This window comes from Budorcas taxicolor, chromosome 14 (assembly GCF_023091745.1).
Source record: "Budorcas taxicolor isolate Tak-1 chromosome 14, Takin1.1, whole genome shotgun sequence".
In the NCBI taxonomy this organism is placed as follows: domain Eukaryota; kingdom Metazoa; phylum Chordata; class Mammalia; order Artiodactyla; family Bovidae; genus Budorcas; species Budorcas taxicolor.
In genome coordinates, this window is record NC_068923.1 from 41458386 (window position 1) to 41482848 (window position 24463).

The following is a 24463-nucleotide window of genomic DNA, read 5'->3' on the forward strand; positions in this document are numbered from 1 at the left end:
GTAAGTGTCAAAACTATTGAAATAGGAGAGATGAGTTCAGCTCTCATTAAGGACAACTGGGGCTTTACAGACAACAAACAGGTTATGTGTGTGAAAGGTGGGTGGGGGTTGTGCATGGAAAATTACTAAGAGAAGTCATCAAGCATAGGGAGAAGTTTTTCCAAACTTATTTCAAGAGCTTTCTTACTGAATGGCAGGCTAGGGTGATCAGATATCAACGATGGGAGATGAGAAATTTGATTAGACATTGAAAGTGATCACACATTAAGAGTGGGAAAAATCCGAAGCTGACTCAGCTCATCCTTAACTATTTTATAGGTTTTAAAATTATAAGAGTAGAAAATCTAGAAAGCAGAAAGTTACAAAGAAGGAAATAACCATGTAAATTGATACTGAGTTCACATTTTGATTGATTCCTTCTGTTTTCTTACACAGAGTAAATTGAAAGATGGGAACCATACTGAACAGATTCTCCCTTTTCATGGAATAGTAAGCCAGTTTGCCATATCTTTAGTCTTCAAAAATAAACGGTACTTTTTATACATCATCTCATTTAATAAGAGGTATGCCATTTTTTCCATGTTTGCTTTATCTTTTTGAAAGGTATGATTCCTTATTTAAAATCACACTTCTTAAGTGTACCCTCACACACACTGTCAGAAATAATCCAGAAGACATAGTACGCTCTCTACTCAGGCTCCCCCACGGGGAACGTCTTGCAGAACTATAGAGCAATGTCACAACTAGGAGAATGACATCTCTCTAGTCAAGACAGACCTTTCCATCACCAGGAGGATCCCTTCTGTTGATTTTTTACAACTGTACCCACTTTCCTTTTGTCGTCAAATCTTCCTTAACCCTCTGCTGCTGCTGCTAAGTCGCTTCAGTCGTGTCTGACTCTGTGCAACCCCATAGACGGCAGCCCACCAGGCTCTGCCGTCCCTGGGATTCTCCAGGCAAGAACACTGGAGTGGGTTGCCATTTCCTTCTCCAATGCATCAAAGTGAAAAGTGAAAGTGAAGTCGCTCAGTCATGTCCGACTCTTAGCGACCCCATGGACTGCAGCCTACCAGGCTCCCCCATCCATGAGATTTTTAAGGCAAGAGTACTGGAGTGCGGTGCCATTGCCTTCTCTGCCTTAACCCTCAGGGAATCACTAATCTCTTTCTTCTATAATTTTGTCATTTCAATACTATTAAATATATATAGCATCATTGGTTCAATGGACATGAGTTTGAGCAAACTCCAGGAGATAGTGAAGGACAGGGAGGCTTGCTGTGCTGCAGTCCATGGGGTCACAAAGAGTTGGACACGACTGAGTGACTGAACAACATATATATACGGAATCACACAGTATATAAGCTTTCAGGACTGGCTTTTTTCACTCATCCCAAGATTCAAGTTGTTTTCTATGTCAGCTCTTTTTTTCTTTCCCTTTTATTACTGACTAGTATTCCAGGTATGGATGTAGCACAGAATGTTTTCCCATTTATCCACTGAAAGATACCTAGGTTTTTTGTAGTTTTTAGCTATTATAAATGAAGCTGCTATAAAAATATGTGTATAGATGTTTGCATGAACACAGAAATGCATTATTTCCTATTGTGGCTGTAACAAATTGTGTTCAGTTGTGTCCAACTCTTCATGACCCACGGACTGTAGCCCACCAGGCTCCTCCATCTGTGGGATTTCGCAGGCAAGAATACTGGAGTGGGTTGCCATTTCTTCCTCCATGGGATCACCTAGACCCTGGGATTGAAACCGTGTCTCCCGCATTGGCAGGTGGATTCTTTGCCACTGAGCCACCTGGAAAGCCCAAATCTCTTCAAGCTTAATCTAAAAAACCCTTAAATATATTATTTTGCAGTTATGGAGATCAGAATTCTGAGTTCCTTCTGGAAGTTCCAGGGGTGAATCTGATCTTGGCCTTCTCTTTCCGGAGCTGGCCAGCATATCTATGCTCATAGCTACATTCCAAGTGCTGCTTCCAACAACACAAGATCTTCTAACTCTGGCGCTCCTTGTTGTGTCGTCACTAACTCATGTCCAACTCTTTTGTGACCCCATGGACTGTCGCCTCTCTCTTATAAAGGCCCTTCTGATTTTATTGGACCCACTTGAATCATCCGCAATAATCTTTCCATCTCAACATCACTAACTTAATCACAACTACAAAGACCCTTTTGCCAAGTAAGGTATCATATTCACGAATTCTGGGGACTCGAGTTAGTCAAAATATAGCAAAGCCATTATTTAGTCAACCACAAGTTTTCATTTCTTTGGGGTAGGTGCTCAAGAATGTAACTACCATTGATGATCACACACTTAGCTTTATAAGAAACTGTTAAACTGTTTTCCATAAGGATTGTACTAGTTACAGTCTCACCAGTGATGTAAGGGTGATGCAGTTCTCCACTACAACTTTGCAAGCCATTTGGTCACCTTTTTGAGCCATTCTGATAGATGTGCAGTGATATCTCACTGTGATTTTAATTTGCACTTTAATGGTAAAAGACACTGAACATCTTTTCAAATGCTTAATTGCCATCTGTATACCCCTTTTGGTGAAACAGCTGTCCATATTTCGTCTGCTTTATTCTTAAAGCAAATAACTAGAAGTGCTTCAGAAACTCTCACTAAGGCTGATAACAGAATGCATGGGTTCTTTGAGTAGGTTTTTGACCTGGATCTTTGAGGAAACTTAGATGGAGTGGTTCTAAAACTTAGTGTGCTTCACAATCACCTGAGCTTCATAAAATACAACTTGCTGGGACCCATCTCCAGTGTCTGATTTCCTAACTACGGGGTGGAACCCTGGAGAACTGGCATTTTGTAACAAACTCCCAGGTACCACTGATGCTTTTATCCCAGGATCATACTTTGATGAGCTTTAGGGAGACTTTAGGGCTACTTGATGTTTTCTTTTGCCATTTCCTTGTCACAGTAAGTTTCCTTATAGTAAACATTACAATGAATGAAATACTTCTGCTCCAAAGTGTAGTGCTTGGGGAGAAAAAAAAAGGACAGAGGTAAGGCAAAAGCACACAGAAATCAATCTGATTTCCCAGGGGCCAAAGACTGGAACAAGTTGAGCAACTAAATTAATTATGAAAGCACTGGATAAATATCCATGAGTCCCTAGTGACAGAAATACGAGAGAAAGGTCAGATCTTCCCTGCACAGGAATTCCAAATACTCCAGGAGGGGAGCTTTAATTCCCTTCTCCTTGAGTATGGGCTGGATTTAACGACTCACCTCACAAGACTAGAGTACGGAAAGTGGAAAATACTAATTTTGCCATGGAAAACCTGGCAGACACAGCTTTAGCCCAAATAACCAGGGTTAACATGATCAGTGACAAGTTATACTGATGTCACAAGCCCTGTTATAATGACACTGCACTTGTGGTATCGTTTCCCTAAATCCATAACCCCAACCTTGTTGTTAGGTCACTAAGTTGTGTCCAACTCTTTTGTGACCCCATGGACTGCAGCCAGCCAGGCTCCTCTCCATGAGTTTTTCCAGGCAAGAATACTGGAGTGGGTTGCCATTGCCTTCTCCAGGGCATCTTCCAGACCAGGGGTCAAAACCATGTCTCCCACTTCAGCAGGTGGATTCTTTACCGCTGAACCACCAACCCCCACCTAATTGTGAGAAACCATCAGAACAACTAAATTTGAGGTTCATTCTAAAAACATCTGCCCTATACACTTCAAAAAAATGTCAAGGCCATGAGACTAGACCAAGAAACTCACAAACTGGGGGGAGATAAATAAGAAAAAGAATACCAGTGAAAAAAACGGGAAATCCAGGTGGTCTGTAGCTAACAGTACTATAACAATGTCAATTTCCTGGTTTAGATAAATGTAGTAACTGGTTGAGTAATATGTGTCTATTAGGGGAAGCTGGGTGAAGGATACATAGAAATTCTTGGCAACACTTCTGTTAATCTACAGGTATTTCAAAACAAAGACTTTCCCCATCCTAGAGTTTCTGACTTAGTATATATGGTGGGTACCAAGAATTTTCATTTAAGTTCCCCAGAGATGCTATTAGCCTAGGGAAACACTCTGGAATACACCGCTTTAGGGAAACCTTAGGACCACTTGTTTTCTGCTTTTTCTTGCCACTATAAATTTCTTTGCCTGGAAAATTCCATGGACAGAGGAGCCTAGTGGGCTACTGTCCGTGGGTTCCTAGATAGTCGGACACGACTTAGTGACTGAGCAGGCACACACATGAGAATGAAACAAAGTTGTTGACCTTTCTGTTTCAAAGCAGGTTTTAATTGTTGGGGGGTGGGGGGGTGGGGAGGGGGTTCAGTGTTCTCAGAGATTACTTTCACCTTAGGCTTCCCTGGTGGTTCACAGGTTAAAGTGTCTGCCTGCAACGCGGGAGACCAGGGTTTGATCCCTGGGTTGGGAAGATCCTCTGGAGAAGGAAATGGCAGCCCACTCCAGTATTCTTGCCCGGAGAATCCCACGGATGAAAGAGCCTGGTAGGTTATAGTCCACGGAGTCACGAAGAGTCGGACACGACCAAGCGACTTCACTTCACTTAAGCATATTTAAGGATATCTTCCCTCCAAAAATGCATTAATCAACCCTCAAATTGAATTTTCCGTGCTTGGTTCCTTTATACTATGTTACTTAAAGATAACAAAAAGCCTTAGAAATTGTCTTAAATACTGGGAAAAATTCAAATAGTTTAAATGCTGCTGGGTACGAAGTGAATCTGGGCAATTACTACGCATACAAGGTTCATTACAATTTGTCTCTCACTATCCATCCTCTTTCTGATCTTTAAATTCAGCACATGGTCAATCAGAATGTGTCAAAAACTTAACTTCCCAGAGGGGAAGCTGAGCTGACCTAAAAACGCCTCTCGGCGATTTATATGAAACACTGGACTCCCAAGATAGGATTCACCTCTATTATTCAGTGCTTCTAAAATGTTGCATTGTTAAACACAAACTTAATCTCTTATCCGACGGTTTTGAGGTAAAGATTTGGCCATTTAAGTTATTCCTTTATATACAGTCAACATTCACACGCTTTAGGCAAAGTAGCCTTTGCCTTTAATGAAAAGACGTAATTTTAACCAAACATTCAAAATGTTGCAAATCAGTTCCTTTGGTTTTGCAGAAGAGTAACTTTCTCGGTTTCTCTTGAACCTTGAAACGTCTGTCCTTTTCGGATTGAAAAAGCGTTCTGCAACCACGCTTACCTTTCCCAAAGTAACTTTATTCATTCACCAAAATCATCGGCAGGGGAGGGCACGCTCTGAACTCAGAGCGAACGGCAGAATATGAGTTATTCCTGCCATGCTCCTTGGGTTTGGCGAGAACGAACATTCGCCCGTGCACCCGCTATGTGCTGTTAAGTGTCGGCGCCCAGAGCTCTAACACAGCCACTAGCGCTGCATATACTGGCTCCCAGCCGGGCCAGCAACTCGGTCCCGGGGACGGCTGACTGGCCCCCGCCGGCCTCGGCTCTGGAGGCGGCCTCGGCTCGGCTGCGGCGTTCCTACCGGCCAACCCTCACTTCGCGCCGGCCCCGCTCTAGAATCCCGGGCAACTCGGCCAGCCTCCCAGGTTAACTTCCTGTTTAGAATGCGCCGGAGTCCGACTCCTGACCCATTCCCGGATGCCGCCCCCCGACGCGCGCCCAGCGGCCTCAGAGCCAGACAGAAGGAAGGCACAGACGCGCCGCGGGAAGTTGGCGCTCGCAGCCTCCCTGGCGCGCTCCCACCGCGGCGCCTGCGCCAAGGGGCCGACCGCGCGGGCCCGTCTCCGATGACGTGGCAAGGCGGGGGCGGAGCCAAGGTCGGCGGGAGGGTGGGGGAGGAAGAGCGAGGTGAGCGCGGACGTCAGAGTGGAGAGCGGAAGGTCAGGGAGGCTCGGAGCGGAAGTGAGACCAGGGAGTCTGTCCGCCATTGTGGACCCGAGAAGCGAAGCGCGAGAGGGGAAGAGGAGCGTGCAAGCGGAAGAGACGAGCCCCTTCCACCAACTCCCGAGAGCGAGGCCGTCTTTCTGGCTTCTCAGCGAGCGGCGGCGGCAGGAAGAGCCTCTCGGCCGAGGGCGGCGGCCAACTGCTGTGAGTGCACAAGGGAGAGGCCCAGGCGGCGGCGGCGGCGGCGGTAGCAGCAGCAGCAGCAGCAGCTCTCGGGTTGCGGTGAAGAATGTCAGCCACTAGCGTGGATCAGGTGAGGGAGCAGAGGCCGCAGGCTTGGCGAAGGCCCGAGCCGCGGAGCTCCACCCTCGCTTGGGGCTTCGGCTCCTCCCTGTCGCCGCCGCTGCCCGGCCCGTAACGGTGCCCGGGACGCAAGTTGCCGCGGTCTCGCAGCCTGGGCTGGGGCGTGCGCCGTGGCCCCGGAGCCTGCGGCCCGGGCGGGCGGCCGCGGGGCCGCGGAGGGTGCGGGCAGGACTGCGCTCCGGGGCCTTCGGACGCGTCCTGAGGGCGGCAGACGCGGGGCTGAGAGCGAGCGAGCCCGGGGAGACGGCTTCCGAGTGGCGGGTGGGAGGTTTCAGGACCGGGATTGTGGGGAGATCGGTGGCGATGGAGGATGTGGTGGGGTTCACTCCTACGCGGATTGTTTAAAATAACTTGTCTCCGGTAACGTCTCGGGTTAACACACTTTTCCTCTCTTCCCTTTTTTCCCCTTCTTATTACTACACCTTTCATCTTGCTACACAGAGACCTAAAGGGCAAGGAAATAAAGGTGAGTTCTGATATTTTTTTATCTTCTCATTGTTAGTTTGATGATGCTTTTAAACTACGTGAAGACCTTTTTGTTTTTTGTTTTTTTTTTTGGAAATGCAGAATTGGAAAAACAATTCATCACAGCTAAGGCAGCCAAATGCTGTCTGAAAGTTTGGTAGTTCCTTGCTTTGAAGCCACTTTTATAGGAATCAAAAGGATACAAGTAACAGTTTTATTAGTTGTACTTCACTTAAGGAGGTATTGGTTATGAATTGTAGTGAGATTTATTTAATTTTATAGTTTGTTTTATGTAAGTTCTGCAGATTCAACAAATGCATGTAGATAGGTGGGCATTTTCCTCGACATGTCTGGTTTACATGGAAACATGGAACCCACATAATTATTCTGTTACATTAGTGAAAATTGTATTATTAATCACTGGTTCTGTTGAAGTCAGTTACACTGAGGCAATAGCCTGTTAGAGATCAAAACTGAGCAGGCATGTCATCTTGCTATGTAGCCCTGAAAGATTTGACTCAATGTGGTATTTTAAAAATGACTGAGAAGGAAATAATTTGTGAGGTTCCTGCCAGGATTATGTAGTTTACTCTTTAGTTAGAAGGGAAAAAAGTAACATGGAAAGTCGAGCATTTAAAAAAATGAGTGTATCTTTTATTTATTAATATGGAACAATACAGTCAGCTGACTGAAACATGACATTAATCATGTGACATTTATAAGTGTAGAACAATAACTGCTTTCTTGGGACAGTGCCAATTAAGTAACATTGCAGTGAACTATGTATTTGTTACATTTTATAATAGGGCTTGAAATTAGACTAAACAATTAAGCGTCCTGTTTTTTATTTCTGTTGTAAAGTATTACCTATAAAGTAAGATCTGCAGAGCCTTTTAGATGTAAATTCAATGTTTTTTAGTGCCCTTTATATTCTTAGGGTTTTTATTAGCTACTTCAATAAATTTGAAAGGATTGGATTCTTTATACACAGTTTAGTTAGAGTTGTACAATTTCTTGACAATTTTTGCATGCTAGATAATGACACTGTATTAGGTAATAAATCCATTGCTTCATTTTGATTAAAGATATATATAAACAGCAATTTTAATTTTTAGGCTAATTTTAATTTTAGAATTATTTTCTGTTGTAAGCATAAAGCTCACAATTTGATATTGATTTATGTGAGTTTAAAAAAATTGGTTTCTAAATTTAAAGAGAGTGATCCATTAATTTCTTTCATGCTGGTCTGCCCATTAGAAAGTATATAGACTTGGACATATGTGAAATCTGTGGTCATTATTGCCTAGCATGAATTATTTTATCCTAGATCTGTGGGGAGGTGGCACTTTGCAAGGCTATTTGAAATGCTAAGTGTTTTGTGTTACCTGCTTTAAGGTAAGTGTGCAAGTTCTATGAAGTACTCAACTTGTCTGACAAAATAGAGTATCTCCAGCATTGTAAACCATTACTATAAGTATGATTTGTGAGATAGTCATTTAACTTAGGTGTGTCCTTATGACATCTTTGATATTAGAGATAGAAATTTTCTATAAACAAAATTATGTATTGACTACAGATATTTTAGGTTATTAAAATTATTTTCACCCATCAGTATCACCTCAGATATATTTAGACACACATACAGAGTATTTATTTGTATAAATGTTTATTCGAAGAAATTTTCTTTCTTTCTTACTATTCAGTTTACAGTTTTACCCCTGGATACAGTAGACTAGGATCCCTAGGAGACCTGTGTTCTAATACTGCCTGTGGCCACTGGCTTGCCAAGTAATCTTGAGCACATTATACCTCTTGGTCAGAATTTCCCCTCTCCCTGTAAAATGTAATAATTCTGGCCTTGAATCCTGTTGTATGTTTTGAGGGTTGTTGTAGTTAAAATAACCCACCACTTCATTATATTTGCTGCCTCACCTCATCTGTTGTTAAGGTGCAGGAAAGCTGTTGCCTGAGACATGGCAGGGGGGAAAGTATCGACTGGCCTAAAAGTATTCATAATGACTTAAGATGCTTCAGGGGCTTCCCTGGTGGTTCAGACAGTAAAGAATCTGCTTGCAGTGCAGAGACAGAGGTTCGTTCCCTGGTCAGGAATATCCCCCAGAGAAGGGAATGGCTACCAACTCCAGTATTCTTGCCTGGACAATTCCATGGACAGAGGAGCCTGGTGGGCTACAGTCCATAAGGTCGCAAAAGAGTCAGACAACAGCTGAGCCACTAACACATAAGATGCTGTAAATTGGTGGATACTCCCAAGTACACAGATACACATATACATTACTTGTATTTTTATCCCTCTGTGGGGAGAATTACAAGAAGGCAGCACCTCCAGCAAACTGATAACTATGAGTAACTGTGTGTTTGAAAAAAACTACTCTGCCTTAGTTGACTTGGTTTTCAAGCTAGTAAAATCGCTTTATATTTATTTCTGTTTATTTTCATGAAGCAGAAAGACTTTCCTTGAACTAACTCCCAGTATTCTAAAGATGAGTATGAAAGTTAAACTCAAAACTTAACAAACTTATGAAAAATGCATATCTCAGAGGAACTATCTAAGTTTTGAAAAGCATACCCCTTTTTAGTTGATTTAGTATGATTTTAGGGACTGTGAATTTCCTTTCTTAATAGTCTTCAGTTGACAGCATCAGCCTAATTCCTGGCTATAACGTCTTGATTTTCTACCAAGTATTTTTCTGTATGTCCTTAAATGTACTGAAGGAGCAAAAATTTGCAAAGAATTCTGTATCAATCTCTTTGTAAGGCAAAAATGCTTTTGTAGCATAAATAACACTGTTAAGTTTACTTGTTTATAAGTTGGAATTCTTTTTAATTGATAGGTTGTCACTATGTTAAGTATTAGAACTCTGTTATTCTTGGCCAGGGTAGTACTGCAGGATAGTAGAAATTTAAGGATAATTGTGTATCTATTGGCCCATAATTTAAGGCTGACTTAATATCATTTTATTTATTAACAAGCTGAATTTTTGCTTGCTGGAATAAAAGTGTATATATATTTTTAAAAAGTGTATTAAAATGTTTCCTTTCCTTGCAGGCACCACAGATAAAAAGTGTCAGATCCCAGGCTCCTTGTAGCCCCAGGCCTTGCTGCCTGCTTCCTTCTTTCCCTTAAGTGTAAAAATAGGCACATATTTGGAAAGGAATTTATCTTTTCCCTCCTTTCCTCCCGTACCCCTCTGAGCAGAGGGAAATGTTCATTGGTACCACAATTTTAAAAAATTAGGCTAAATTTGACTGTTTTTTAGTGTTTCAGAAAAGCAATGGAAAATGCCTTGTATTTTGGCAATATCTTTTGTATCCTCTCCCCACCCTACCCCCTCTGGAAATGATTGCAAAGCACTTTACTGTTGTTATAGGCTTCATTTTATTAATCCTCAAAAGATCCCTATAAGGAGATAGAGGGTATATGGTATTGTCCCTGTTTTTATAGGTGGGGAAACATGATGCACAGATCTGTTGACTTTCCTAACTTGATGTAGTCAGGACCAGAGCAAAGAATCACCTGACTTCTAAGGCCCATGTTCTATCTTGATTTGACTCTGCTTCATAGAGCAGAGGAAACAGGCGAAGAATCATGTAAGTCATCTGTTCTTTTTTCCCTGAAGAACTTGTACAGACTATAGAATTGGCTGGGATTTCATTACTTTTTTAATGGCTTTTGGTCTCCAAGACATTAAACTGTCATTAAGGGATGTTCAAAACCTAGAGTCTTTAAGACAATTGAATTTCCTTAAGAAAGGTATGCTTCTGAGACTCAAGGACTAGCTTCTTACTCAGATTCTAATTTGATGCAAATTGCTTATCGGTATGAGTGAAATACTTGAAACAAAACATTTTTATCCTTAGATTGACATAGTCCTTTAATAATCTTTTAGGACTTATTAAGACATTTTAATGCATCATTTATAAAAGACTGGACTGTGTTTAGTGCTGTATTTTGTGTATGAGAATATTTTCTTAGTCTCAGCCTTGCAGAAGAGAAAGAACAGGAAATGAGTAAGAATAATAGCAGTATAATATATATTTAGATTAATTTTAAGCAGGTACTTACAAAAAAACTTTTAGCAGTGTAGAATAAATTTCTGAGACTCTATAATGAGTATAAGCGATAAATAGTTTTAACTTCATGCTAGGTAGCTGTTTCAGATACTGTCAAATACATACCAGTGACACATAAGTACCAGTCAAGGAGTGTGGTGAAGAAATGTTTTTCAGGAGATTAATGGATCAGGCAACTAGCTTTTTGATAAAGGAGTGGTAAAGAACAGATATATTAGAATCTCTTGGGCTGAAATGATTAGTCCACCAAAAATAACTTAAGGTACCCTCTGCTTTAATTTTGTTTCTAGTAGTTGTTACATATGTAACTCCTGGGGAGCACATTCAGCTCAGCTCTAGCATTGATACAGTCCTTATCAAATACAGTTAAACCATCTCAGTAAGGCCAGGATTGTGGTGACCTTCAGGTTTCTCTTAGAAGCTTTGAGGGGCAGTGGAGAATTCACGAGAGGTCTACTTTGAAGGCTTCAGACAGTAGTAGTTTTTGAGTAATCATTGGTACCCAGGATGGCAAAACACAAGGTATTTTATCTAGCTTTGCTCCCATGTCTCTGTCAACTTGTATATTTCGTTTAGGTCCCTAAACTTGTTGGAATAATAAAGGAAAATAGAGATGCTATTATACAAGAACGCACAACTTAAATCCATTGCTCCTAACCTTAATCTATAATATTTCATATTTAATGGTTATACTTCAAAATACACTATTTTCAGCAATAAATCTTCAGGTATTGAAGGGCTTTTTTTGGTACCTAAGCGATTAGTCGTAAACTTGTTAATGTGGTCCTGAAGTAATCTTTTAGTCCTATTTGGATCTTGTAATATTTTATGTAATAATAATATCCAAGATTATTAAATACTGTCATTGAATACTCAGATGAGATGAAGTAGGTACTATTAATAACCTCCTTGAACAGGGAAGTAGAGTTAGAGAGGCTAAGTTATGAACTTGAGATCTCCCAGCCTCTCAGGGTTGGATTTTGGACTCATACCCAGGGCCTTTTTACCACCTTGAATCTGTGCTTAAAAGTACTGACATAGTGTGCAGAACGGCAGCTTTATACAGAGCACTGATGGAAGTGATCTCTGAACAAACATGTCATTATAAATCAGCCTCTAACTGGTGTTTTCATATGTTGCAAGAATATTATGGTTATCTTCAGTGTCTTTGGAGAAGGAAATGGCAACCCACTCCAATATTCTTGCCTGGAGAATCCCATGGACGGAGGAGCTTGGTGGGCTACAGTCCACAGGTTGCAGAGTCGGACACGACTGAGCGACTTCACTCCAGTGTCTTAGTTTTATTTGTAGTTTCTTGTAAAAGTCTTCATTATTTATTGTTTAGGATTAAGGCCCTTTTTATTTAGGTTTTTTATGATAATATTTTGATACTACAAGTGAATTCTTAGTCACTTTAACTGGAGATACTTAATATACTATTTTAACTTTGGTTACCAAACAAGGTTATTTGTTTGTCTTTATTGGACTGAATAGTTACAGTGATTTAGCAAAGGTAGAGCACATTCAGAAGTCTATCTTGTCAGCAACACTGCCTGAAGTAGTTATTTTAGATTCAAATATAGCATTAGCAAACCCTTCCAACATTTAAATTTAACTGTTTGCTTACGACAGTGTTGAAATTGAGATGTTTATGTTATGTTTTTAGTAGTGGGAAGTGTATATATATAGCTTGTGTTTATGTGATGTTAGGCTTATATAGACAAGATTTGTAAGTTTTCAGTGCCATATAAATATTTATATCCAAAATTAAGTTCATCCTTAAGGGGGTTTTTAAATGAAAAGAACGAAGAACTCAGGATAATTTTTTCCAAGCTGACTTGAAAAATACTGAAAATGTTAGGTTATTCTATGAGTTTCATAAAGATAATTACAGTATATCTAATACAAATGTATTTTTTTAGTTTCAGTACAAAACGGTTCGATTCATCAAAAAGATGCTGTAAATGATGATGATTTTGAGCCATACTTAAGTAGCCAGACAAATCAGGTAAGTCTGCCAGTCCCATGTTTAGGAAATGAAACAATTGATTTTTAAAAATAGATGTTTTAATTGAATGAGACGAACCATATCATGTATTAATCTAGTGTGCCTACACACTAGTGAATAACAGTTGCGGGTTTATGACACAGGGCAGTTCTTTCGAAATTGTAGATGGCTAAAACTCAATTATGAAATGTAAAGATTTAAAGATGAGCTTTTGTATATATTGTGGTTAGACTGACTGCTGAATTTAATCTTTCAATGCTGATGCCATGTCTTCATAGCCAAAGCAAATGGCAAGGTTTAATTGAGTAGAAATTTTGGGGAGAGGACAGTTTGTACCTGAAATTTTTGGTTATTATATTTAACATTTTTATTTAACCTGATAATAAGGAATAGAATTAAAGATGATAAACACACTTGCCTTATATATTGTAAGCATAGAGAATTTCATCAAATCAAGTAACTAGTGGCTTTTGAGGTTCTTTGTTTGAATTTTTCACAAATAATCTTGTGAATTTATATACAGGAATAATTTAGACTTAAACATTGACCAAACCAAATGATATTCCTTAGTCTCTGTATTCCATTTCTGCATCTCTGTTAATAAAAATACCACTACTGGAAATAAATTTAATAAATAAGCTTTCATTATTAACCAGTTTTTTTAGAGACAACATTTTGGAATGAAACTACTTTTAATTTTCCTTATAAAAAGATGCATGAAAAAATGTACCTTGAAATATTAACCTAGATTGTTTTTAAACTTAATAAAAGAACAAGGAACCAAATATTGTTGTAGAATTTGCAGTTGCAGAGAAAATTTCAACAAAAAGTAGTTCCCAATTTGTGGAATATACGATTATTTTTAGGACTTCGGAGAACTATGGTTATGTTCAACCTAATCTATGTTTATTTCTCTCACACTCCCTTCTATCAGTTGATCTACATCCCTCGAGTATGTTGGGAGGGAATAAATAAATGAGAAGAAATAAAAATAAGTGATAAAATTTACATTTTTTCAAGAAGTTTGGCTACTTCTGAAAAAAGAAAAAAAATTATTTCATGCTTATGTAATCTAACTTTGTGGTCTCAGTAACAAATCTACTTTCCACCTATGGGTGTGAAAGAATGTATCACTGGAAAGTAGGGGAAGATTATTTGTTGGGGTGTAGTGAAGGTTTTAAACAAAATAAATAGTACTCTGTTCTGTTTGGGCCCAGACAGTAATCTCAATTAACATCCCTTATGGCAGTGTTTCCAGTTTTTTGAGAAATTCTGATATAATGAGTTATAGTAGATACTCTGCTAACAAGGTCTCCATTGTTAGATACGTTTGGGAAATTTATTTGGTTTAAATAATTGAATTGGTTTTTGCTATTTGATTTTATACTTTGTGTGTTATAATGTAAAATAGAATGTCTAAGGCAAGGGTACAGTATGAGTATTTTCTGAAATATTTGTTCAAACTTTATTTTCAAGATATTTTAATGAATTATAAATGTTTGAGAATTGCTGCCTGTTTAAGAATCTTCTTGTTTTATTTGGTAACAGATATTTCATAATTTATTTGTCACAGGGACTTAGAAGATTGGTTTTTTGGCATTCCACAGAGATGCTTCAGGTCTGCCTAGGGGAGACCTGGGGAGGGTAACCTGGATCCCACCTGTGTAGCAACCAGAGCTGTGCTTTGCATTTTATGTGTTTTATATGTTGGAATTCTGCATACAATTTCACATAAAGCATTGGAAAGTCATTGTTTTTGTTTTTGTTTTTTTAAGAGTGTAAGGGCATTTACATTAGTGAATCCAGTTTTTAAATTGTTATCATAAAAGTTTCCTTATGTTGAGGCAAAAACATCTATACAAGGTTTGTTTTAATGTGATGTTTAAATGAAAGGTCTTATGCTTTCTATTAATTAAATCACTTAAATCAATGATGAATCAGTGTAATGTGCTGTTTAAAGAGATGTCTTAAAAGTTTGATACCAGTGAGACTATATCTTACCACCTCCTCCTTGCCAGTACTAATGAATAGGTTTTTACCAGTTACCTTTCTGTAATAACTGAAAATAATGATCTAATCAGGGGAAATGGTACTAACACTTCCGTGGTGGCTCAGCAGGTAAAAGAATCCACCCACCAATGCAGGAGACACGGGTTTGATCCCTGGGTTGTGAATGTCCCCTGGAAAGGGAAATGACAAGTCACCCCAATATTCTTGCCTGTGAAGTCCCATAGTCAGAGGAGCCTGGGGAGCTACAGTCCCTGGGGTCGTAAAGAGTCGGACACGACTTAGCAACTGAGCATGAGCATGAACACTATAGAATGTTGAAAACTGACTTTATTGGAGAGCAAAATTGAAAATTATCTGAAATCTTAAAGATAAGCCTTACAAATTTTAAATTTGTTGTGATTACTTAGCTGAAATAGAAAATACAAATTGACCTTTTAAAGTAGATTAGTAAAAACTTCTATTGGTGAAATATTTGAAGTAATTATTTGGAGATTTAAAGTTATGCAAGTATTTATAGCTTCTTGCACTGACCTAGCCGAAATTGTTTAATTAAATTTTCAACGAAAAACACAGTAGGTCTTTGAAATCCCTTCATCTGGTTTTGCTGTTATAAATAATAAAAATTATATTCTTTAGTCTGGAAAGGTTTTTACTGTTTGTTTTATATACTTAGAGCTAAATCAGTTCAAACTCAGAGATGCTTTAAAAACAGATTGTTGGTCTTTTACTTCTGTGGCAGTATATTTCTTCTATTTTCCTAGTGCTCAATATCTTAGGAAATAATTTTCATAGTAATTTAAAAAATAAATGTCCTTCAGGACTTAAAATTAGTTCTCTATAGTTCCTCAAAATAGTCTAACAAGGAAGTTGATTGAAAATTCAGGTTTAATTACTGTTAAAAGATGCCATGTGATTTATGCATATAAATTTGAAGAATAAATTGAAAAACACCACAGTTTGAATTTGTCTGCTTGTGTGTGTGTGTGTATATATATATACACATAGGTATATATATATATATATATAGGTAATAAATTCCTAGCTGTGTTGATCAGAGAAGAGGTATAGAGAACTAAGAACATAAAATATCTTTTTCTGTCCCTGTTGTTATTGCCCTTAGGTAAGGTTTTCATTATCTCTGCCTGTGGAATGATTTCCTGACTGGGGATTCCATATTGGCACTCAGTGGTAGTCTTAAAGTCGTAGTCTGTTGCCATAGTCCTGTTCAAAGACTTATCAGAGTTTCACCACAGAAGGTATATTCATAGTGTTGAGTGCCATTGAAGTGACTCCATTCTCTCCCTGACTCATCTTTGGCCAACTTATCCATCTACATTATTTAGGGAATAGGACTTATTTTCTGAAAACATAAATATTTTCTGAGTATTTTCTTTCATGATCTCAAACTTTTTATCTATATGTATGGTTTACACACACAGAGTCTCATATGTATATCACTTAGTGAAGTCTTCTGATTTTCCCAGTTACTTGCTCGCTCTTGTTTATGCTCAAGTGTTTTGTTTTGCTTTGTTCTTATTTCTGTAACTATCCTTCCTAGATTGTCTTCGTCCTAAACGTGCGAAATGCTCTAGGCTAAAGACCATCTTCTTTTTCTTTCTGTCTCCAGTGACTGGCACTGTATCTGGCATGTAGCAGGCGTTCATTAAGTATTTATTGAATAAGTAGATTAGGTTAACTGCTAGGATTAAGGAATGAAGAAGTATGGTTGGTGAAATAATTCGGATTAATTGAGTATAGTGTATGATGCTACATTTTCTTACAACACCTATGTGATTACATATGCATGTATTACACTTTTTTAGAAGTATAATTTTTAAAAAATAAAATTCACATATACATTAAAAGTATATTAAACTCAACTTTTTGTTGTTAATTCAGTAAGTTAGTTCTGGAGTTTGAAGTACCTCGTTTTTAATGGATGTTTCCGTTTTTCTCTGCAGACATGCTGTTAATGGTGAATAATACTTTAACCTTTTTCATATTGACCTTCGAAGACATTGTACAGTATTCTCTCTTGAAGTTTGGATATTTATGAAGTAAAAATTGGTATTAGTATAGCTGAAAGACTCAGTTATAATTGAGTTGTACTGAAGTGCCCTCAGGTCAGAACAGTAATCATGAATTTTTTCTTACTGTTGTTCAAACTTCATTTGAGATAATAGAAAAAAGGCTAAGAAATGATAATTATAAATGATTGAAATTCTAAGGGATAGTTTTTAATCTTTTCTATATTTGTTTTTAAATTAAAATAAGATTAACTCCTATACTTTAGCACTTTGCAATTAACAGGTAGATTTTTAAATTTTGTAATTGATTAGAGCAGCAGGTACTATCCCATTTACCAGTGAAGGAACAAGGTTAGAGAAATTAAATGATCTGATGGTCACTGACATAGAAACTGGAAGAGTAGAGAACTGAACCTATGTCCTTGTACAACTACTGTGTCATACCGTGACTTTATACTCTTAAGATCCAGGCTGGTCAATGTGAGTGAAATTATATGCATTTGGTGATTAATTTACATTTTAAACTTATATTTTCAAAAGGCAAGTTAAATTGTATTAATGAATACAACTGTTGTTGATTGAATAGTTAGTGTGTCCTAGGTACCTTATTTTTATTTCTTTCAATATTTGAGGAAACTCAAGTGTTTAAATAGCTTGATACTGGTTTTACACAACTGATGGGTTGGGATTAGAATTTAGATTAGATACCTCCTGGCATCACATCTACCTCATATAATTAAATGGTCTCTCTCCAGATTGTATTTCTGAGTTTATGCTCTAGGTAAAGGGTTTGTGGATCTGTTACTTTACAAGTATGTTTCATTCTATCCATTGAATTTTATATCAATTTCTGTGTGTACATATTGTTATCTTCCTATTACTAATTAGTTCTTGAGTAAGAGAAATACCAAACATTTCACATCACTTTGCTTAGAGGTCATATATCTTTAAACAACAAAGTGAAACTTCACTATGAATAAACTATTTTAAAGTGATTATTTGGACATAAACTGTTAAATTGATTATACCTCATTGTACCAGATTTGAAGTAAAAGGTGAAAGATAGTTTTGAGTTATTGTTTTCCATCATCAGTAGGTAGAAATTTTGTTCCCCTTCTTTACCCAAGGTACTTTCCTAATTGATGTCCCACTTAACAATTAAGAATTTACCTTATATTTGGCAAAACATTTAAAAATATTTCCAATTATAACAAAGCTCTGCTAATACAAATTGTGTTTACGGTATCTTACTTTTAAACTTTGAATAGTTTCCCAAAACTTTGTTTTCACTAGAACCCAAACTGAAACCCTAGCCCCACGGGAGACTGTTCAGGTTTTTCTTTCACAGAGATAAGAAAAAAGCTTCTCTTTCAGCTATAACTACTGAAAGAATTAGGAATTAGTTAGCATTGTTTGGTCAACTGGAGAGAGCGGGCCATTTATCCATTGTGCTCACTGTGGATAGCTCTGGAGTTAGGTATGGACAGCCGTGCATCTCTGCTGACTAGCCTGAGCTGTCTAACAAGATACTTGTGATTAAAGGAGCACATTTTAAAGCAATTTAAACTTAGTATTTTGATACAATCACTAATTTAGGGGTGAAGTAAAACTCATGATTCAAAAGTAATTATATTTAACAAAAATCTCCACATGGAAAGGGTTTGGACCTGGTCCAGCCCCCGAAGTGAAAGAAATGGCAAAAATTTGTTACCCACTGAATCTAATGATACAGGGTTTTGTTTTTTTTTTTAATAGGAATCACTATAAATAGATAATTATTAAAACCGGGTTAACAAACTGATCCAGGGACCAAAACCTGTTTTCTTTGAGGAAACCCTTGAGCTTGAAGCTTTTTAAAGGGTTATAAAAAGATGAATATGTGACTGCAACCAGAGGCTGTATTTGGCTTGTGAAGCTTAAAATATTTGCTCACTGGCTCTTTAGTTTGCTGATACCTGAATCATGTGACATGTATAGACAAATTAGAAACTTGATATGTAACTGTTGTGCAGAATTCAGCATTTGTGAGGGTAAAGAAGGAATATTCAACATAATTTATGAGTATGGTTTTGCAAACACTTTAATCATGAAGAATGAGCTTTAAAGCTTTTCACTTTGTTTTTCCACTCCCACATCCAGGTAAAGATGCACTGAGTCCAGATTTCAGGCTAATACTCTAAATTAAAACTTCGAAAGTGATTACCTACATATTCATTGAGCTGTCTTATTCTCTTGTGTGGAATATATTCCACTTCCTGTGCTGTGTGTCTTCTTAACTGTAGGTTTTCCGTTAGAATGAATATCTTATGTCAGTATTTTTTACAGTGTAGACATTTAGTAAGTGTTTGGTTAGAATAAATAATAAAGTAATAAAAGGAATTATTTTAATAACTTGAAAAAACTTAAAAATTAAGAAAATCTTGATTGTTTGTTTATATTGTCTAAACTTAGGCTTTCTCAAGTGACTTCAGTATGAATACTTTAACAAGTAATTTACTGATTGAATTATAAACACAGATGTGAGTGTATCCATGTCTAATGAAGTTTGCTCATTATCTTCAAGAATTTTATTTTTTTATCAAACCACTCGGTGATTTTCAGCATTCCTCAGGCTTCATTTCCTTCATGCTAATATTGTGAGAATTTTTTGAATATATTTTTGGATATGGTTAATAATTATCTAAAAACTAAATTAATAAATAGTTGACACATATATTTCCAGTTTTGAATACAGTGGAATTTACTTAATGTCAAGTGTATTTAAAGTCTTTTTTTTTTTTTAAATATTGCTAAATGACAGTTGTTTTTTGTTTTTAAGTTCATGTTTCACTGGAAATACTCGGTAAATCTGTGTCTTATTTAAATGCAACCTTTATTTGATTCTTTTGTTATTTTCATTTAATTATATAAGAATTATTTCAAAAGACAATATTAGATTAACTTTCTTATAGTGTACAGTTTTAACAGTTGTGAGGTATATATCACAGATACCTTAATAGTAAAGCACTTTAACTTTTAGTAATAGGCCTTTTAAAAAATAAAATGAATTCCAGGTAGTATCTATGATGTGATTGTCACACATGTTGATGTTCTTTCTTGGGTGAGAAAGCAGTGACAGGAATAATCCCAAGAGAGTAACAGCCCTTCCCGCGCGTACCACCCCCTGCCAATGCACTTTGCTCCAGGATACTTAGAATGTAAAGTGAATAATTAAACTTCAAAATGGTATTGACCCTTAGGAAAGGAATACAAATTGTCTCAACTGGATATTAGCTTAATTTTTTCATCTTGATGAATTTTACAAAATTTAAAGCTCTGTTCAAGGCTTTAAAAGTCACACCATGAATATAGAGTGAAAATCTATTACAGATTGTCCCTTGGGGGAATTTGTTTCAGGACCCTACTGATATCAAAATTCGCAGATGCTCAAGTCCCTAATGGCATCTGTACCATAGAACCTATGTACAACCTCCTGTATACTTCACATCACCTCCACATTACTGATAATACCAAATAAAATGTAAATGCCATGTGAACATGCTGCCCATGTGCCAAATTCAGGTTTTGCTTTTTGAAACTTAGTGAACTTTTTTTTCCCCCTGAGTGTTTTTGTGCCATGGTTGGTTAAATCCATGGATGCAAAACCTGTGGACTGGAGGGCTGACTGTATTAGACGTATTTGGGGCACAAGAAACCTACCTTCAAAAGAAATCCATAGACTTTTATTTTTTACATTGGCTAGTTAACAAATTTGAGTTTTTTCTTTAATAAGCTTTGAATTTTGACATCACTGAATGATGAGTTCATTTTATTCAAAATAAAGGCCAATTTAATTACAGTAATTCTGGGAAAAATGGTAGGAACTTAACAATTTCTAAGTTAAATTTCTGATCAGGAAGTTGGTAAATTTATCGTGTAAAATTTTTTTAAAGTATTTATAATTTTTTTTTGGCTGCATTGCATGGCGTGTGGAATCTTAGTTCCCCGGTCAGGGATTGAACCTGTGCTCCCTGCATTGGGAGTGTGGAGTCTTAGCCACTGGACCACCACCATATTGTGTAAAACTTAGAACATAGAGAACAGGTTGGCACCTGTTACCAACCATTAAGAAACTGTTAGAATTTCATTTTGTTTTTCAAAATGAGCAAGGCAAAACTAAATATGGATTTATATAATATTAAGTCTTTTTTTCTTCTCAGTGTGAACATTTCTCTGTTTTTTATAAAAATGCAAAATTACTGGACTGGATTCCATCATAGATATACTGCAATTTGTCTATTATTTGGCATCATCTGTGTTCATTTAATCCTTACTCATAAATTTTTGATATATCAGTGGCTTAAAATAAAGCTAACAATCAGTGTTTCTGCAAAGTTTATAAATCAAGTTTTTGTAGAAATTAGAGTGTTTTTAAGTTGTGCCCAGAGGATCTGGGTCTTACACAAAAATAATCCCCATCCTAACCCTCCATCCCCCCCAAAAAACTCTGTAATTTTATTATAAATATATTAAAATAGTCATCAGTAAATTTTTCTCTTGGTAAAATTAGATTTAAAATATTTTTTTTTTTAATCTGAAACAGGTACATCTGTTTCCCATTTATTTAAAACAATTTGATTTTAGGGGTGTTCCCCTCCCCCCACATTGTACATCATTCCTGACTGTGATCTTTTGTTTTCCAGAATAACAGCTATCCACCAATGTCAGATCCATACATGCCTAGTTACTATGCTCCATCCATTGGATTTCCATATTCGCTTGGGGAAGCAGCATGGTCCACAGCTGGAGACCAGCCTATGCCATATCTGACAACCTATGGACAGATGAGTAATGGAGAGCATCATTATATACCAGACGGTGTGTTTAGTCAGCCTGGGGCATTAGGAAATACCCCTCCATTTCTTGGTCAACATGGATTTAACTTTTTTCCTGGTAATGCTGATTTCTCTACATGGGGGACAAGTGGATCTCAGGGACAATCAACACAAAGTTCTGCTTATAGTAGCAGTTACGGCTATCCACCTAGTTCTCTTGGGAGAGCTATTACTGATGGACAGGCTGGATTTGGCAATGATACTTTGAGCAAGGTGCCTGGCATTAGCAGTATCGAGCAAGGCATGACCGGACTGAAAATTGGTGGTGACCTAACTGCTGCAGTGACAAAAACCGTAGGAACAGCATTGAGCAGCAGTGGTATGACCAGCATCGCAACCAATAGTGTGCCCCCGGTTAGCAGTGCGGCACCGAAACCCACCTCCTGGGCTGCCATTGCCAGAAAGCCCGCCAAACCTCAACCGAAACTTAAACCCAAGGGCAATGTGGGAATCGGGGGTTCCGCTGTGCCGCCACCTCCTATAAAACACAACATGAATATTGGAACTTGGGATGAAAAAGGGTCAGTGGTAAAGGCTCCACCAACCCAACCAGTTCTGCCTCCTCAGACTATAATCCAGCAGCCTCAGCCATTAATTCAGCCACCACCCCTGGTGCAGAGCCAACTGCCTCAACCGCAGCCTCAGCCGCCACAAGCGCAGCAGCCACAAGGACCTCAGCCACAGGCCCAGCCTCACCAAGTGCAGCCCCCGCAGCCGCAGCTGCAGAACCGCTGGGTGGCGCCCCGGAACAGGGGGGCCGGCTTCAACCAGAACAATGGAGCGGGCAGTGAAAACTTTGGTCTAGGTGTCGTTCCTGTCAGCGCTTCCCCATCGAGTGTGGAAGTGCATCCCGTGCTGGAAAAGCTAAAGGCCATAAACAACTACAATCCCAAAGACTTTGACTGGAACCTGAAGAACGGACGTGTGTTCATAATTAAGAGCTATTCTGAGGATGACATACACCGTTCCATTAAGTACTCTATCTGGTGTAGTACTGAGCATGGGAATAAGCGTTTGGATGCGGCTTACCGTTCCCTGAATGGGAAAGGCCCACTCTATTTGCTCTTCAGTGTGAATGGCAGTGGACACTTCTGTGGAGTGGCTGAGATGAAGTCTGTTGTGGACTATAATGCGTATGCTGGAGTCTGGTCTCAGGATAAGTGGAAGGGCAAATTTGAAGTTAAATGGATCTTTGTCAAAGATGTCCCCAATAACCAATTACGGCATATTCGCTTAGAAAATAATGACAACAAACCAGTTACCAATTCAAGGGACACTCAAGAGGTACCCCTAGAAAAAGCTAAGCAAGTGCTTAAAATAATTGCTACTTTCAAGCATACCACCTCAATCTTTGATGACTTTGCACATTATGAAAAGCGTCAAGAAGAGGAGGAAGCCATGCGTAGGGTAAGAGTACAGTAATTTTTGTGTGTAGGGTCTTTTCATTGGGGTGGTATGTATGGACGGATAGTCTTTAATGCCGTGTGGTGTTACATTCTGAGTTTAAGAACATTACCCTGAAGGAAACTGACCACTTAGCTTATGGAACAGAACTCTGCAAACATCCTTGAAGGCCTGGGATGCATTCCCAAGGGCAACCTTTACTCTGAATTTGCCTCCTGCCTATTCTTCATACTTCTCAGATGATAAAAGTCTTTGAGTCCTGTTCATCAGAGCTCCGAGATCTGCATTCGTTATTAAGAACTGGCTAAGGATTCTAGTCACTGATCTTTTAACTTTAATTTTATGGGAATATGTATTTGGAGTTTGAGACAAACAGCTTTTAAATGTTTGAATGTTACTGATTTTGTGTTTATGATAAATAGATATTTTCCCTTAATATTCCTGAGGCATATTTATAATTTGTGCACTTATAGCATTTGTACAGAATATATTGAATAGTGAGGATCTGACTTTAGCAAGACAGCTTAGAACTGAGAGGAAGTGGACTTAGATGTAAACTGCAGAATTCGATTTCTGATTCTGTTATTTGCCCTCTGTGAGACTTTAAGGGAGACTGACCCTGAAGTTAAACACTGTTTACACTTGCCTCAGGTTGGCCAGGGTTTGATCACAGAGCAGGACGGGCTGAGGAATGTTTTCTGTTCCAAACTACAAAAGTAAATTGCAGAGTTCTGTTTTTAGGAGGAGAAGAGAATGGATGGAGTAGGCAACTGGCAGATTTTTCCATTCATAATACATTTAAATTTCTAGTAAAGCAGAGCTCATTAGAAGCTTCTCCAGTAAATTAAGTTGGTTACGATGGAAAGCCTCTATGTAGAAATGAAGATAAAGCAGGAACTTCAACTTGTTCTGTCTGTGAAACATCAGTGGTTTGTTTCTGTGCGAACCTAAGTATCTTGTGGCTTCTTAGTCTGTACAGAAGAGGGAACTGTTTCAAGTACAGCCCTCACTGCTCAATAATGTTGGAAATAACGATCCTAAGGCAGTAGTTTCCAAAACTTACGCCATACAAATATCAGTTAAGGTGCTTCCTGATACCGCAGCTTCTTGAATCCCACTCTAGGAAAATCTGGTACATTTGATCAGGGGCCTGGTGTGCAAGCATCTCGGGTGATTCTGGTGCTAGTGATCACTGTGCTGAATTTTGAATACAATTCAGCACAATACAACTGACTGTGAAAAGCACTGCTCAGCCTTACCAATGAATTGCTGAATATCCTTGAGTTTTCTCCAGGTTAAATGTGGGAAGTGAGGGAAAAAGAGGATCAA

The 24463-nt window shown here is 38.2% G+C and overlaps 1 protein-coding gene across 2 annotated transcripts in view; it reads left to right on the forward strand.

The window, feature by feature from the left end:
- The first annotated feature begins 5946 nt into the window (after positions 1-5946).
- YTHDF3 (YTH N6-methyladenosine RNA binding protein F3) overlaps positions 5947-24463 on the forward strand; it is a 34528-nt gene continuing 16011 nt past the window's right edge. Inside the window, exons 1-5 of one of the 2 annotated variants that reach the window (XM_052651707.1) lie at positions 5947-6204; positions 6696-6720; positions 8047-8114; positions 12734-12819; positions 21539-23137. In XM_052651707.1, coding sequence (XP_052507667.1) covers positions 21557-23137 — 1581 coding nt within the window. In that variant the 5' untranslated portion in view covers positions 5947-6204; positions 6696-6720; positions 8047-8114; positions 12734-12819; positions 21539-21556. The remainder of the gene's footprint in view (positions 6205-6695; positions 6721-8046; positions 8115-12733; positions 12820-21538; positions 23138-24463) is intronic. The other variant, XM_052651706.1, reaches the window with a different exon arrangement.